We start from the raw sequence: 15,470 nt of genomic DNA on the forward strand, positions 1-15,470 counted from the left end.
AACTATCGTTTATTATTCATGTCCACTTGGAGAAGTTGAAAACAAACACAGAATTAGTAGATGAGAAAGGAGGAACCATAGTTAATTTTATAATCATTGATTTTTTTATATATATTTCAGAGACAAATTTTGCCCTAAAAATAAACATTTTGTGTCAATATATAGAGATCAGTTTGTGGGGCTGAATTGTCTGAATGAATTATCAATTTCCAGCATTAAATATCCTAGTACAAACTGAACATTAGTTATTTACACCACGGAGAAAGATTTGGAGGAAATAAATGCATGATTTAATCTTCAATGGAGAATGCTGAATGGCAGGCACTTTCTCTGGACCAGAGTTCAGAGCTTCTGTCTGCCTGCTTACTTGGGAATATTCTTCATTCTTCTCCAACCGGGGGAGGCGGCTCACACAGCTTGTACAACCTAGAAAAGGCACAGACAGGTTTGACAGCTGCCAAGTAAATTGCCCTAACCAGAGACATTTCTATTAGTAGAACAGATACATTGACTGATTACTTATTCCAATGAGTCATGATCATGTGATTTCACTAAAATTAGCAAACTTTAAAATTTTGGTTCTGTGATTTAGAAAAAGCCATGTTTCTTTGTATCTCTAGATGCTCACAGATTAGGCAACACTGCATTTTAAACCTACTGTTCTGCTCCAGTGTTGCCAACCCGTGCTGGCTGTTTATCTTGCTGGCAATGAAAAATATATTCTCTGCATTCCAAAAGGTAATAGCATTCTGATCATTATCATTATGGTTATTCTGTAGAAAGAGCGAACCTCTTGATAGGGATCTACGATTTCTGATGTGGTTGAGAAGTGTACTTCATTTTGTGCTACCCCTGTGTGCAGGAGGCTGGCCGTGTGGCCTTGAGTGCCACACTCCAGAGGCCTGAACTTCAAAGGTACAATTACCTGGTGTTTCCTCAGACTCTTTTCACGTGGCTCTATCCAGTCCCAACTCACCTATCAGTGGATTCTCCAAGTGGGTCAAGGAATTCACTTTAACTGTGGAGAAGCTGGGAGATGTTCCCCCTTTGTAGCCCAGGCCTAGTTTTTTGAGACCATACAGTATTGTTACTCAAGTTCTAGTGTTCCACATTTTCCTGAACAGTGAAATTCTAACTCCAGAACCAAGGTAAAGGGAGCAAAATGGCTGCCAGATAACCCTAATCTTAGTGACCTCAAGGTCATATGTGTTACTTGTTACTTACAGTGTATTCTGAAAGATGTGCTGAACTAATGTGGTTGGATATCAGCAGGCACCGTTCTCTGTAAGAGTAACCAATGCCATGCTGGTCCTACTGTGGAGCTCAAGCTAGTGATTCAAATAACATAGAACTCAACTCTGCCCTTTTTTTTTTTTTTTTTTTGGTACTGGGGATTGAACCCAGGGACATTCTACTTTGAGACTGAGCCCTTTTAAATTTTTTCTTTTTGAGGCTAGGTGTGCTGGTACATGCTTGTAATCCTAGTATTTGGGAGGCTAAGACAAGAGGATCAAAGGTTCAAGGACAGTCTCAGCAATTCGGTGAGACTCTCAAAAGAGATAAACAAATAAGAAATAAAATCAGGTTGTGGCATAGCTCAGAGGTAGAATGTCCCTGGGTTCAATTCCCAGCAACACACAGACAAACACACACATAAATAAAAATAAATAAATAAAAAAGCAAAATGGGCTGAGGATATGTAGTTCAGAGGTAGAATGCCCCTGAGTTTAATCCCTAGTACCACAAACAGAGTCTTGCTAAGTTGCTGAGGGTGGTCTTGAACCTGTGATCCTGCTGTCTCAGCCTCCCAAGTATTGGGAGCACAGATACATGGCATCATCATACTCTGCTGACAACTTTGCTTTATTTATTCATTCATTTATTTATTTATTTATTTTATTTATGGTGCTGAGGATTGAAACCAAGGCTTCAAACATGCTTGGTACACACTCTCCACTGAGTTAGACTCTGAACCTCAACTTTGTAGCTTTTGAAAAAGCAGGCCAAAACCCACGGTGAGCTATAGTGATTCACTCCCTTTTACAGATTAAATTGAAAACAGTTTAAATAATTTGTTAACCAATTTAGCAAATTATAAATTTCTTTTCCCTTTGACATTTAATCTCATGCTAATTCTAAATCAGTGGGAAAGAATGAGAGATTTAATACAGAGCCGTAAATCTGGTTAACAAGATGAACTTTCTTAGTCTGGAAACGTAGAATGGATTGTCTTTGGAAGTCTTCAAAATGTACTTCAAGTCTAGAAGGTGGTTTATGTTCTATATGTTATCTCCACAGAAGAGGTGAACACTGAAATAAGGACATGTCACATCAGCAAAGCATATTTCATCCTTCCTAGAGAAAGGCATGCATTAGTTTGAGCCAGTGTGCTTGAAATGTCCTTTTGTATCTGTACGGTTAGGTTGTTGCTGTAAGGTTGTTATTTCAAATTGTATTCCCCGGGCCAGAATAATGAAATGATTAGAAGGTTCTTTTCCTCCTTAATTTTTCTCCTCTTACTTCCCTGACAGTGCTGCCTAATGAGTGGAAAAGCACAATGGCCCCAGTTAGGTAGAACAGAGATGGGAAGGTGGGTGAGGAACGGCCACCCTGAGAGAGCTGGCTGAGACTTCATTTTGCATTACACTGCACAGAATGCACAGAATGTAACTGATGCCACGGGGTAGGTGCATCTTTGAAATGTCTGCCTTGCAAATCGGAGAAAAGGCTACTCCCTGTGATCACCTAATGAAATAATAGCTCTGGGTCCTGTGGAGCTGGACAGATTCAGCTTCTGTGAGGTTTCTTGGAAGCGATGCAAGGTTATTTGAGTTCACATTTGTAATGGAAATTGTGGCGCTTTGGGAATTTAGAGCAGGCAGATGAAGGTTGGAAGTAAAACATTCTGGGTAAATGCCTCTGCACTGAGGCATTTGTGTTTGGCAGAAAAACTGTTGGGCAGTAGGGGGCTTTTGCCTGCCCAACCTCTGGGGCCCTTCCTGTATTCGCATTCCACCCACGCACATGGTGCCCCTGCTGAAACACTTTCTTGGCTCCACTTTCTCTGAGTCCTGTTGGGCTCGGGCAGCCACCTTGGAGCTGTTATTTCAGCCCAAATTCAAATCTGCAGAGAGCAGAACTTGCAAACTCTATTCTACACAGCCAAAATAAAAAGTGTGATAAGGGAGACCACAAAGCAAGTGACTCTTTCCAGGTTAAAGTACCAGTGATACTCTGTTTTAAGGCAATTCTCTCCATCTTATAGATGAGAAAAATTAAGGCAGAGGGGGCAAGGGAACAAACAACAACTAAGTAAGGTCACAAAGAGAGCAAGAGCCAAGACTCAGATACATACATATATAAATATGCATACATATACATATATATACATATACATAGATAGACAATTTTAACCAAACCTTTTATAGCACAAAAACTCAAAATGTTGTGTCACAATAGAAAATAAGACCAGGGTCTACAACTGATGGCCCAGCATCTAAAATGTAATATTTGGTTCTTGATGAATATTTGTTATTGATCTGAAGAGCTCATACTCATATGGAAGACAAAGAGAGGAAGGACTGCAAGGAATCCCTACCTCATTGCCACTCTCTCACAACATACTCTGACCTGATGGCCCAGATTCACTCTGTCCTTCTATTTTACTAGGCTTCCAGCTCCTTGAGCATATAAAATGTTTCTCATCTATCTTGATATCACAATCCCCAAAGCAGTTCCTGATACATATATCAGACACTGATTCTAAAGGGGAGTGTGTTAGATGTCATGGGGCCAAGGATGTCCAGAAAATCCACCCCCGGGGCCAGGCCTTATGTTGCCACTACTCAGAACCAATCTACCTAGAGTTATTATTTGCAATACTCTGTTCTCTAGTGTCCTGATACCCTGAATTACTACACTCTATCTAAGGAAAACTATGGCTACTTCCCCTCTGACAATTCCAGACCCCCCATCTCTCGCTCTCCTTCTTCTTCAGATCACTCAGCTTTGATTCTGTCTCTCAGTTCCTCTGCTTTCTCCTCACCGTCTGCACGGCCCCGTGGTGTGCTTCACCTTCTCTCACCTATGTTGCTCAGTTACCACAGGTAAAAAATCATGTCTAGTTCCTCGCTGCCCTCCTGAGTACTGACAATTCCTAGGACTGCAGCTCACTCTTCTCTGCTTGGCTTCAGACCTGTCTACTGACCTGCCCACAAAGAAACCTCCAAGATGATATGCCCTTTCTCCTGAGTCTCAGAATTACCATGTTGAGCTCCTCATCTTTCCAGTGCTTTCCTCAGCATCCAAAATATCAGTGGCAAAAATTATTAGCCCAATAGAACACAAAGCAAAGATTTTATACCCACTTTAAAACATTCCTTTCCCCTAACCCTCGTCATTCAAACCAAAGACTATTAAATCTGTCTTATAAGCAGCTTCCTACTCCATCTTCTCATCTTGGTTCTCAATACTACCAATGTCTTTTTTCAAACTGCTATCTTCAGTCTTAGCAGTTCTGGAATGGACCCTCCTAATGTAGCCCAAGGTAAATTAAAAAATCCAAATCTTCAAGATAGAAAGGTGATTCACATCTCCCTATTGTCTTCAAGTTAAAGAGAGAACTCAAAGTCTCTGGTCTAGTCCGCCTACATCTTCAGTGTCTCTTTATATTATCCATAGTTGGCCACCAGGCACAGAGACTAGAGTGTGGTGCTCAGAATGTGATATTTTCTCTGGGCTCTGAGTCTTGGCATCTGTGCAGCAGGAGCACTACCATATAGACCAGGCCAGGAGTATCCCAAGGCTTCTCTTCTTCATCCCAAGGCTACACACCACCCTTCTCTGTGTTTCTATGATGATTGTGCCCATTTCTAGCATGGTTATCATCACATATGACATATCAGCATACTATATTTTTGTTGTATTGAACTGTTGCTCTTCTATTCCTTATCCCTTTTTTTAAAGAAAGGACCCGACACCAACAGACACACAGCGGAAAATCAATATGTTTGCTGAGTGGATTTTAAAAAGAAAGAGAGAGTAGGTGTTGGAAGAAAAACTATGATAAAGATGGGTTGGGGGATTTGAACCCAGTACTATCTCAAGCAGAGAGAAGACACTTGACCTCATGAATATGCCTTCCAGAAATGTCGTGCCAGCTTTGCCCATGGACAGCATCATCATGAGAGCCAAATGTGTCATTCAACTTGTTGTTCCATCTGGGAGGCTAGCTTCCATTCCTCAGACTTCACCTGCACCCTCTGCGGCCTGCTTCTCACCTCGCCTTCTTACAGGGATATTTTCCTGCTCTCCTCTAATGAAAAGCCCCTTGAGGGCCAAAGCCACTTCTTTCTCAGTTTTATATTTTCCATGGGGCACAGCAGGGTATATTGCATTTTTTGGGTCCTCAATAAACATTTGTAGAAAGAACGGAAGAGCAAATACAAGACATTTAAAAAATGGGTCCTAATTTCTCTCTCAGGGTTATTATTTCCTTGTAAAATGTGTCGACTTTATGGCTGGCTTATTTTATTGTGTTTCACTCCAAGTATTTTAAACATAACTCAATGAAAAGGAAAAGTGAATTCATCAGCTCCTTTCCTTGCTCCCGGCTTGCATATTGGCTTATTGATCAGGGTGCTGACGTCTCATCCCAACCCTACTGTCTATTAGTGTGTATAAGCTCCAGCTAAAAACAGCTTGCTGGGCCATTGCCTTGTTTTCTTATTGGAATTTCAACACTCCAGGGGGTCTATTGTATTAATATACCATGTCTGTTCAAGGTGCTGGGGAGAGAGAACTCTTATGTGAAACGATTCTGTAGCAACACAAAGTCTTAGCTTCAAATCTAACCATCTAGAGAAGATAACAAGACCTGAGAATTAAAGAGAGTTAGGAGTCAGCACTAAAAATAACTGCAACTAGTAGATGAGCACCCCATCCATTTTCAGAGGGAAAATATGTTTTCCCCTTTGAAAGCACTTTCCCTACCCATGTAGTTTTAAAGCACGAAATATAACTTCATAAATTCTGCACTCATCATTCTTGCTCTGGTAATGGTGTTGTAAATAAAAACAAATAGTGTCTTGTCTGCGACAATGCTTGGAGGAGCCTATTTTTTTGTTAAAATGCAAATGTCTAAAAGCAATCAAATGAAAAAGGAATTGTTTCACTTTGTCCCACTTCAAGACAGATGACTGCCTGCCCTAATCGTTAGAGAAATAAAACTGCAAAAAGTTCTCCATGGCTGCTAACCACATTCATTTACTTTACAGGTGGAGGAGTCCTTTCCTATGATGGTGTGTGAACAGTGAATATTTAGCATAACAAACAAAAAGCCCATTTACTTTATTTATTTATTTATTTATTTATTTATTTATTTATTTGCATGTTCTTGAAATCACTTTAGCTATCTGATGTCTACGATTGTAGTTGCTACAATGGACAATGACTAAAATCTGAAAAACTATCTCTGCCTCTTGAGAAGAGGCATTCAGGTTGGGCAAAGAAATATTTAACAATATAGTGCAACGCAGTACAACAGAGGTTTTCATACAGAAATCAAGACATAAGATGATAAGGGAGCCCAGAGTAAAAGGAACTCGAGCAAGACTCCAGGCAGGAAATGACATCTGAGCTGGATTTTGTGGGCTAAGTAGGAGCTCTCCATGCAGACACAGATGGGAAAAGCAATCGTGACACAGGGAAGAGTATGTGTGATCATGGGAGAAAAAATGAAAATGACATTTGGGTGGTGAGCACAGCGGGTTAAAATTTTTGGCTGAATCTGTGTGGATGTTTGGTTTTGAATTCATGGCGAAATGTGAAAAATCGAATAATGTCCATTTAATTCTGAGAGCATGTATACCTCACCACACTTGGCACTAGGTGCTTACAAGAGCCATCTCCGTGACTGCTATCAGTGTGACAGTGGGGGTGCCCTGGAGCAAGGGCACTGGCCAGGGGTGCACTGGCTGGGGAACACTGGTGAACCCTCGGGCAGGAGCAGGCAGGGGGCCAGGGGAGGCACTCACCTCGGAGCTGACTGAGGGGTCCGGTCTCTCACTCCCAAATTCTTTGCTGTGTTCTGAACTCTTGCTCCCTGAAAGTCAAGAAAATTACTTTCAGCTTTTAGCTCTACATTGTGTTAGCAATTATTTAACACACCATTGAAAAAAACATCAAGAGAGACTGGATAAGAAGTAAAAGAGAAATCACCACCTAGCATTTACAAAATTAATGCTTTTAAGAATCAAGATATGCCATTTCAAATGATTAATTTTATAGGCATCTAAATTGTTTGAAATAAGTTTAGCATCTTCCTGTTCACTATCTGAACTATGTCTTTATTCTTACAAGCAATCAGTAATTTGAAAATAGGAAAGAAGGAGGCTATAAATATATGCTGTGCACCCAGTTTCAAAGAACAAGAATCATAATTCAGTCACTTACATACTAAATTTCCCCCAGTTCAATAGTTAGCTATTTTAAACTTAAGAGTATTTAGCAAGAAAACATTTTCTTAAATAGTTGTAAAGCAATTTCTGGATAAGCTGTGTCCATATGAATATTTGAAATCTTAGAATTTTGTCTTAAAGTTTATTGTATAAAGACAATTTTCCTTAGCAATGAAATAGTCTCTAAAATCTGGACACTAGAGAATTGCAGAAGAGGAAAGGGCAGGAATGGGAAATGGCAAATGGATATGGCATTTCTTTGGGGTGATGGTGCTGATGAGATTGTGCTGATGTTTGCACAATGCTAAGAATACAGTAAATTGAGTGAACTGTACACTTTAAACAGAATTAAATGTATGTGAATTATATCTCTATAAAGTTTTTTTGTAGTACTTGAGATTGAACTCAGAGGCATTCTACCTCCAAGCTACACCCTCAACCCTATTTTGTATTCTTTATTTTCAAATAGGTGTTAATAAGTTGCAGAGGGTCTCACTAGGTAGCTGAGGCTGGCCAAGAACCTGTGTGATCTTCCTGTCTTGGCCTCCCAAGTACTGGGATGACAAGCGTGTGCTACCACATCTAGCCACAGAGTTCTTTGTTAAAATTGTCTTTTAGAAGTGATTGTAGTTCTACCTCTATAGTTCATTAAACATATCTAAGTTTCGCTAAAATGAAACCAAGATTTCAATCCCCCCCCAAATCTGTCAAGTTGATAGGTGAATTATGATTATTGATGTGTTCCTAATGGAAATTAGTGACTCTGGATAACCAAAAACCAGGGTTTGTGTCTGGGAATAGGTGAAGGGTGGTATTGCTCAAAAGATTGAAATGCTCCAGATAATAGATATTGAACTAAATAAAGGAAGAGGAAAAGAAGAAAATGAAGAAGGCCAACTACTCACATGCATACATACATGCATAATTTCATACATGTGCACACACACACACACATACACACACACACACACACAGAGGAAGGTATGTGTGTGTGGGGGGGTATTGGGGATTAAACCCAGAGACATTCTACCTTCAAGCTACACCTCCAGCCCTATTTTATTTTTTATTTTGAAACATGGTCTTGCCAAGTTGCTGAGGCTGGCCTTGAACCTGTAATACCCTTGACTCAGCCTCCCAAACACTGAGACTATAGGCATGTACCACACACCTGGCTCAGAAAATATATTCTCTTAAGATGGACCTAATAAAAGAAAACAAATAGGTAAAGGGAAAGGGGAAAAGGACAGGTAGAAAGAGAACTTGGAATTGCAATTAAGTAGCTAAAACTTTTTTTTCTTGTTCAGTAATTTTTAGACTTAGAGAAAAGTTATTACAGAAAAGATATTTTTTCACACTTCATTCAGCTTCCCTTAATGTTAACTCTTGATTTAACTGGAGTATAATAACCAAAACCGGGAATTAACATTGGTATAATACTATTAACCACATTGCACATTGTGTTCAAATTTTCCTATTTCCCCCACTGATGGTCCTTTTTTATTCTAGAATCCAGCCCAGAATCCCCTATTGAATTTTCTGTCTGTGACTCCTTATCTCCCACAACAGTTTTTCAGCCTCTCCTCGTCTTTTGTGACCTTAATATTTTTGCAAAATATCTCAATTTGTGTTTCTCTGGTACTTTCTCATAGTTAGGTGGAAGAAATGCATTTTTATTTAAAAAATTGCAAAAACGATGTGCCCGTCTCTGGACATTGTATCCGGGGAAACATGTCTTATCACCAGGGGCATTAGTCACATGGCTCAAGTAGTCTCTACCAGATTTTTCCACTGTAAAGTTACCACCTTTCCCTTAGTAACAAAGACTGTTGGAAAATATAGTATGAGACTGTAAATATCTTGTTGCTCTTCAAATGATTGCCCACTGCCTTAGGCGCCACTGGCGCTTATTTTCCACAACAAAATTCAGGCATTATTAATGTATTGGAATTTTTCCTTTCCCCCAAACTGTTTACTTATTTTATTATATATTTAATTCAGCATGGACTCATAGATATTGATTTTATTCTGAGATACCTGATATTTGTATTAAAATTTTTGGCTCAAATCTTCCCAGTTGTGGCCATTGGGAGCTCTTTCTGGCTGGTTCTTGTGTCATTTTGATACACCTTCATCATTTTCAGTATTTTATTTTCTAGGACTTCAAGATGTTTCAGGTTTATCTTTCATGTCTCAGCTGGTAATTCATCACATTCAAGAACCTTGGCTCTCTTTATTGGAAAACAGTATTTAGAAGCCAGGATTTAGATACTGGTTGTGCTTATTACTACTGGTGAATAACTACTTCTAAGTTTTTCTAGTAGAAAGAATTTGTTTGCTAACAAAAACACTCACTTCCATGTTCATTTCTGCATCAATCTGTATCTATGTGTTTGTGTGTCTGAGTTCATATTGATGCTGCTAATTTCCAGTGCGATGCCATGGAGTTCCTTCTAGATTCCAGCCTTCTTCCTGTCCATATTTGTAACTTCTTTTTCAATTACTGACTTCTGCTTCTCATTCATTACTTAATAATACCTTTACTTACTTGTTCAATCCTAGTGTACACATGAATTGGTTTCACAATTTCTAAGTCATACAGATGTGGAAGATAGATCCACCAACTAGAGTATTCATGTAGAATTATCTGTCTATAGTCTTATATTTCATTAAGTAATGAATTGAAAAATTTTTGCTTTCTTAAACTCTGATGCTCACCCTGTTGAACACATCTATTGGTATTTTTTTTACCTTGACTCATTTATATGATTCTTCATATACTCAAGATGGCAAATATTCTAATAAATATCTCATAAAAGCTGAGTATAAATGATTAAATAATTTTCCCTGAGGTTGAAGGGCAAAATGGACAGAAAGTCTGAGTTAGATCTTTGTGATTCCAAGTTAGATTCTCTGATTCTATGTGCTTTGCATTCTGACTGCTCAGATCCTAAGTGGGTAAGAACTGGCTCGTGGACTAGGTCCCTCCTGCTAAAGCCATTAGTAGCTACTGCAGAATACTAGAAAGAAAATCAGTAAGAGAAGGAATACTGCAGAAATATCTGTTGTGCGACAGGCTGCTTCCTTTCATGAAAAGAGGCCGTGGGCATCATGGTCTTTCACACAGAAAAAAAAAAATCAATTCTTGCGCTCTCAGAGTCATTAAAAATGCACAACTTGGAGCTGAGGAACCAGCGACAAAAGAAGAAAGATACCTATTCTAAATGTATTTATTTTTTTAAAAACAGAAATAATAAATACTGAAAAATAGTGCAGTAGAAATCAGTGAGAATTTTACAAGAAACAGCATGATTTTTTCAGTATTTAAAATGAGATTTTATATATCACATATTACTGCTATATAAATATGTTTTAAAGAGATTTGCACTAGTTAAATGAGTCATTGGGGACTACACAATATCAGTTTTACTTTATGTATCTCTATCTCCATTTTCCGTTTTAAGAAGTTAGGGTTATCAGAATTATGGCTATTCAGATTCATAAAGTATAAATATATATGTAGCCAACTTCAGCTCCTTAGTGGGATATTCTAAAGAAAGGTTAATTCCAGTCTCTCTTGCTATAAGCCATCATTTTGCTCTTCCATGTCTTCTGTAAACTCACTCTAAGATCAACACGATAGAGCAGAAATATGCTTATTCTTTTTTTTTGTATGTCTTAGCAATTTACATCCTTGAGAAATCAGGAGTTTACTTTGATTTATTTCTAAAAGCATAATTTGTATCTTTATTCCCCCTAAATCCTTCCTGAACCCTCTGAAATCTGCATCTGTGTTGGCCCTTTGCCAGCTGGACAGTAGGTCACATGCCTCTGCTGGATCTGACTTTTACTTAGCAAATCCCTCTTCAAGATTCCAAGATTTGGGTTGTCAGCCTTAGCATCCTGGCTTCATACCCAGAAGAGCCAACGCATGGACACTTGCTGTGCCCGACCTGAGGAAACCAGCTCAGGACAGCCTCTTCAGCTGCTTTTTCATTGGCTTGGTTGACATTCTGAAGTGTAATCTTGGGAGTGAGCCCAAAGGGATTTACATGTTTGCTCAAGAGTTGCACTTAAGTCTTTAATAAACACAAGCAGTCATAATTACAAATTTTAAAAATTAAATAACTCACTACTACTATATAATTTAAACCAAGCCAGCAAACAGAGAGATTTGCTACTGTGGTAACCCAAAGAAAAGGTGACAGAATAAAATTGATGTCTTTCAATTTTCTTGTTATACATCTTTTATCTTTTTGCTAACATTCTATGGTTTAAGTGTCTTTTCTACTAGATTAAGTACATTTCCTAATGAGGAAATGGGAGCTAGTGAATTTTTCAGTTTTTTTTATAAAGACATTCATAGATTAAAAACTAAGCCTACAATGAGATTTGGTTATGGTATAGAGAGCTCATTGTATTTATAAGAGTACATTCTCACATAATAGTATTCCAGTAACCTAAATACTGTCCAAGGGTTGCTATGTATTCTTAAAAAAAAAAAAAAGACAAGGTCAGTACTCTATCCTCAAAATAATGCGCACACTCATTGTGAGTTGGAAGTCCCAGGAGCAAGCGGGGTCTCCTCAAATCTTTTCTCTTTTTCCTTGCCTCATTCCCTCTCCCAATAATTTCCCCAGACTTAATCATCTATAATCCCCCCCCCAAATGCCATATGTCTTTTATCTTTCTGCTCACATAAGCCCCCAACCCACTCCTGTCTGGTTTTGCATGGCCAGATCCCTTCACGCCTTCAGATTGCAGAGACATCCTTTTGCAGGGTTGTCTAAGAACCTTCGTCCAGGAGCCTGCGCTGTGTTCTCATTGGAAGTGTTTGTCGTATTCATGACTTACCTGGAAGTCAGGAAACAGATCCCTTTGAAATTAAAAGTTCCAAACTGTTTTAACTTCTGAACTTCCTCATCCTATAGACAGATACTATTAACACCAACAAGCTCTCTGTCTAGCACAGGCTATCTAAATCCACATCACTTGACTTTTGTGGGGTTTTTGTTTGTTTGTTTGTTTTTGGTACTGGAAATCGAACCTAGGGGCATTCTACCTCTGAGCTACACCCCCAGCCCTACTTTATTTTGAAACAGGGTCATGCTAAGTTGCTGAGGGCCTAAGTTGCTGAACCTGTGATCCTTCTGTCTCAGACTTTCAAGTGCTAGGATTACAGGCATGCACTACCAGACCCCGCTTGGCTTTTGTTTTTATAAATTGCAATTGTTTCTGTGGGAGTTCGTCTCTGCCCTAGTTTGATCAAACTGCATAAAATTCATTTTCCTTTTTTCATTGTTTGCTTATTTCTTATGCAAGTGTGTGGTTGAACCTGACCACCTGGGATCTGGGCAGGCTCCCTGGCTCGGCTGCTGATAACAGTTATGCATCTGGAAAAGTGCCCATCACATCCGGGCACCTGTAAGACACCTGATATGTGAACAAAAGAAGCTTCCAATTCAGGCCTGTAAAATAGGCAGGAGACTTACCTGCTTCCGCATCACATCTGTAGCCTGCATGATGTAGCGAGGAGGCAGCCCGTGGCTTCTGGCTAGGATGATGGCCTGCTCCAGTGTCACGCTCAGGGTGCACCTGTGTGCCAAGGCAGACGCAAGTCAGACCCCACCAGTTTCCAGTTGGCTCTTTGAGACAGTTTGGACTTTTAATTTCTGACTCAGAATTAGCCAAAATCAAAGTGTCTAGACAATGAGCTACTGATTTTTCTTCCTGAAACATCCATTTAAAAAAAGGTTACAGAGGCCCATTCCTGAGTTCCTAAGTTAAGAATTTAAATTGGAAACAAACCTATAATGAACTCAAAGAGAGCTTATCCATAGAAAATTAAATAACCAGAACTATAAGTTTTATTATTAGCTATTGTTCTTTACTAATATCTTATGTAATTTAGGAGAAATGACTTCTTAATTTTAAGTTCATTTCTATTTATTGATAGATAATAGATTTATGTTTATGCACAAATATCTTAGAAAAATAAATAGTGAAATTACTGTTCAGTAAGGTCAGATTTGACTTAAAAAAATTGTGTCTTGGACCCAATCTAAAGGAGTACTTGTAAAAGTTTCAAAAGGAACTTTAATATATGGAAACTAAATGCCTAGAGCTCTACAAACATAATCAGAAATCAGGGACTGGTATGCTTTGTTCTTTTCCTTATCTTTAAGCCTTTTTATGTTTTTCTACATTTTCCTCTAGTACTCCTTAAAGCCTGTGTTCAGTTATTAATATTTTCAGGTGTTCTCTGAATAGGTTTCTTAGGAGTAGCTTTTTGTATACAGTTCATAAAAGTGCTCATTAAATTTAGATGTTTTCCCTAAAGCTTATGTTGGTGGATTTTGTTTTACTTTTTTTTTTTTTTTACTTGAAAGACTGATGAATCTTTTCCCCATTCTTGCGTTGACCCCCTGTGGTTTGGTGTCTACTCATGTATTTTGCTAGATCTGTCCAATATTTTCTCCTAAGAATAGCAGTAATAAATAACAATTTAATTGCTTCTATGTGAGGAATGTCTAACTCATTATCTTTGGTTATGAGGTTGTAACACAGAACTCCAATACATTGGCATATTTTGATACCGATAAATTAAGAAAAAGAGAAGAAGGTGATTTCAAACATTATTGTTGTAATGTTAGAAAATTTGATAAAATAGCACTATATTATATACAATATTTAATATAAGTTTATTAATATAAATACAAATAAGATATATAAATAAAATATATAAATATTGAATATACATTTGTGGTATTGGGGATTGAATGCAATGGCTTCCTATCACTGAGATATACCCCAGCCCTTTTTATTTTGAAACAGGGTCTCCCTACATTCTTGAGGCTGGCCTTGAACCCACTATCCTCCTGTCTCAGTCTCCCAAGTACTGGGATTACAAGCATGCACTACTGGTGCCCAGCGACATCCAGCTATGACTTTATCACTACACATAACCACATTTTAAGCAGAAGCATGTTTGGTTTCATTGGCTGTTAAATGACTTGGAAAGCATCGTGGAGCCATGCTTTATCCTTATCACCATTACAGGTCCTCATTACCATTGCGAAGAATTCTTCCAAAAGCCTTAATAGCACATGCTCAGATGGGCTAAAGTTTTATGATTATCTTCTATAGGTACATATTTTTCAGATATATTTAGTATGTGAGTCTTACAGCGATGCATTTTTGTCCAACGTGCACACACATGCTACAGAACTGTCAGTGCCGATGAAGGCTTAGCAGTGTAACTGACAGTTCAAGTCTGAAAAATCAATTTTCTACAAAGCATTTAATTGCCTGCCTACTCAATAGACCACAACCTTTTCTCCTTGGTAAGGTTTCCTCAACTCCAATTGTAAGTCGTTATTGATTTTAGCATTTTATAGTAGATAATACTCATCACACCAGCTGAAGGACACCAAGAAAAAAAAAATCTTTCCTTTTTCCAATCATGCTGAAACACATTTCTAATAAAGCATGATTTTCTCTACTTCTCTCTCCCTCTCTCTCTCTCTCTCTCTCTCTCTCTCTCTCACACACACACACACACACACACACACACACACACACACACACGGTGGGGTCTGTAACAGGCAAACTATACTTTTAATTTATTTTAAGAATAATTTTAAACTGATTTATTTCTCCCTCCTCAAGTAGTAGTAGTGCAGCAAGTTATCTGCCAGAGATGTAAAAATATTTTACTCTGCTCTGTAGCCAGTAACAAGCTCTGTCAGAGTACCTTGAAACCTCATCTCTTTAGAACCAATCATACATCCCCTGACAGAAAAATCCACCCTCAAGTGGATATGAATATTTTCTTTCCTCAGAATATACAAAAAGGATGGCTGCCTGTTGTGTGTTTTACCAGGGGCATTCTACCTCTGAGCTATACCCCTAGCCCTATTTTAGTTTTTCCTATGAAACAGGGTCTCACTAAGTTACTGAGGCTGGTCTCAAACCTGTGATGCTCCTGTCTCAGACAGCACATGATTAACACTGAAT

The 15,470-nt window shown here is 38.6% G+C and overlaps 1 protein-coding gene across 1 annotated transcript in view; it reads right to left on the bottom strand.

Annotated features, from left to right (window-relative positions):
* Positions 1-380: 380 nt before the first annotated feature.
* LOC308261873 (phosphatidylinositol 3,4,5-trisphosphate-dependent Rac exchanger 2 protein-like) overlaps positions 381-15,470 on the bottom strand; it is a gene marked incomplete at both ends in the record, with an annotated part of 38,602 nt that continues 23,512 nt past the window's right edge. The window contains 3 exons of the mRNA XM_080694057.1: positions 381-426; positions 7,035-7,102; positions 12,947-13,049. Coding sequence (XP_080550183.1) covers positions 381-426; positions 7,035-7,102; positions 12,947-13,049 — 217 coding nt within the window. The remainder of the gene's footprint in view (positions 427-7,034; positions 7,103-12,946; positions 13,050-15,470) is intronic.

This window comes from Muscardinus avellanarius (assembly GCF_963383645.1).
Source record: "Muscardinus avellanarius genome assembly, chromosome: 4".
NCBI lineage: Eukaryota > Metazoa > Chordata > Mammalia > Rodentia > Gliridae > Muscardinus > Muscardinus avellanarius.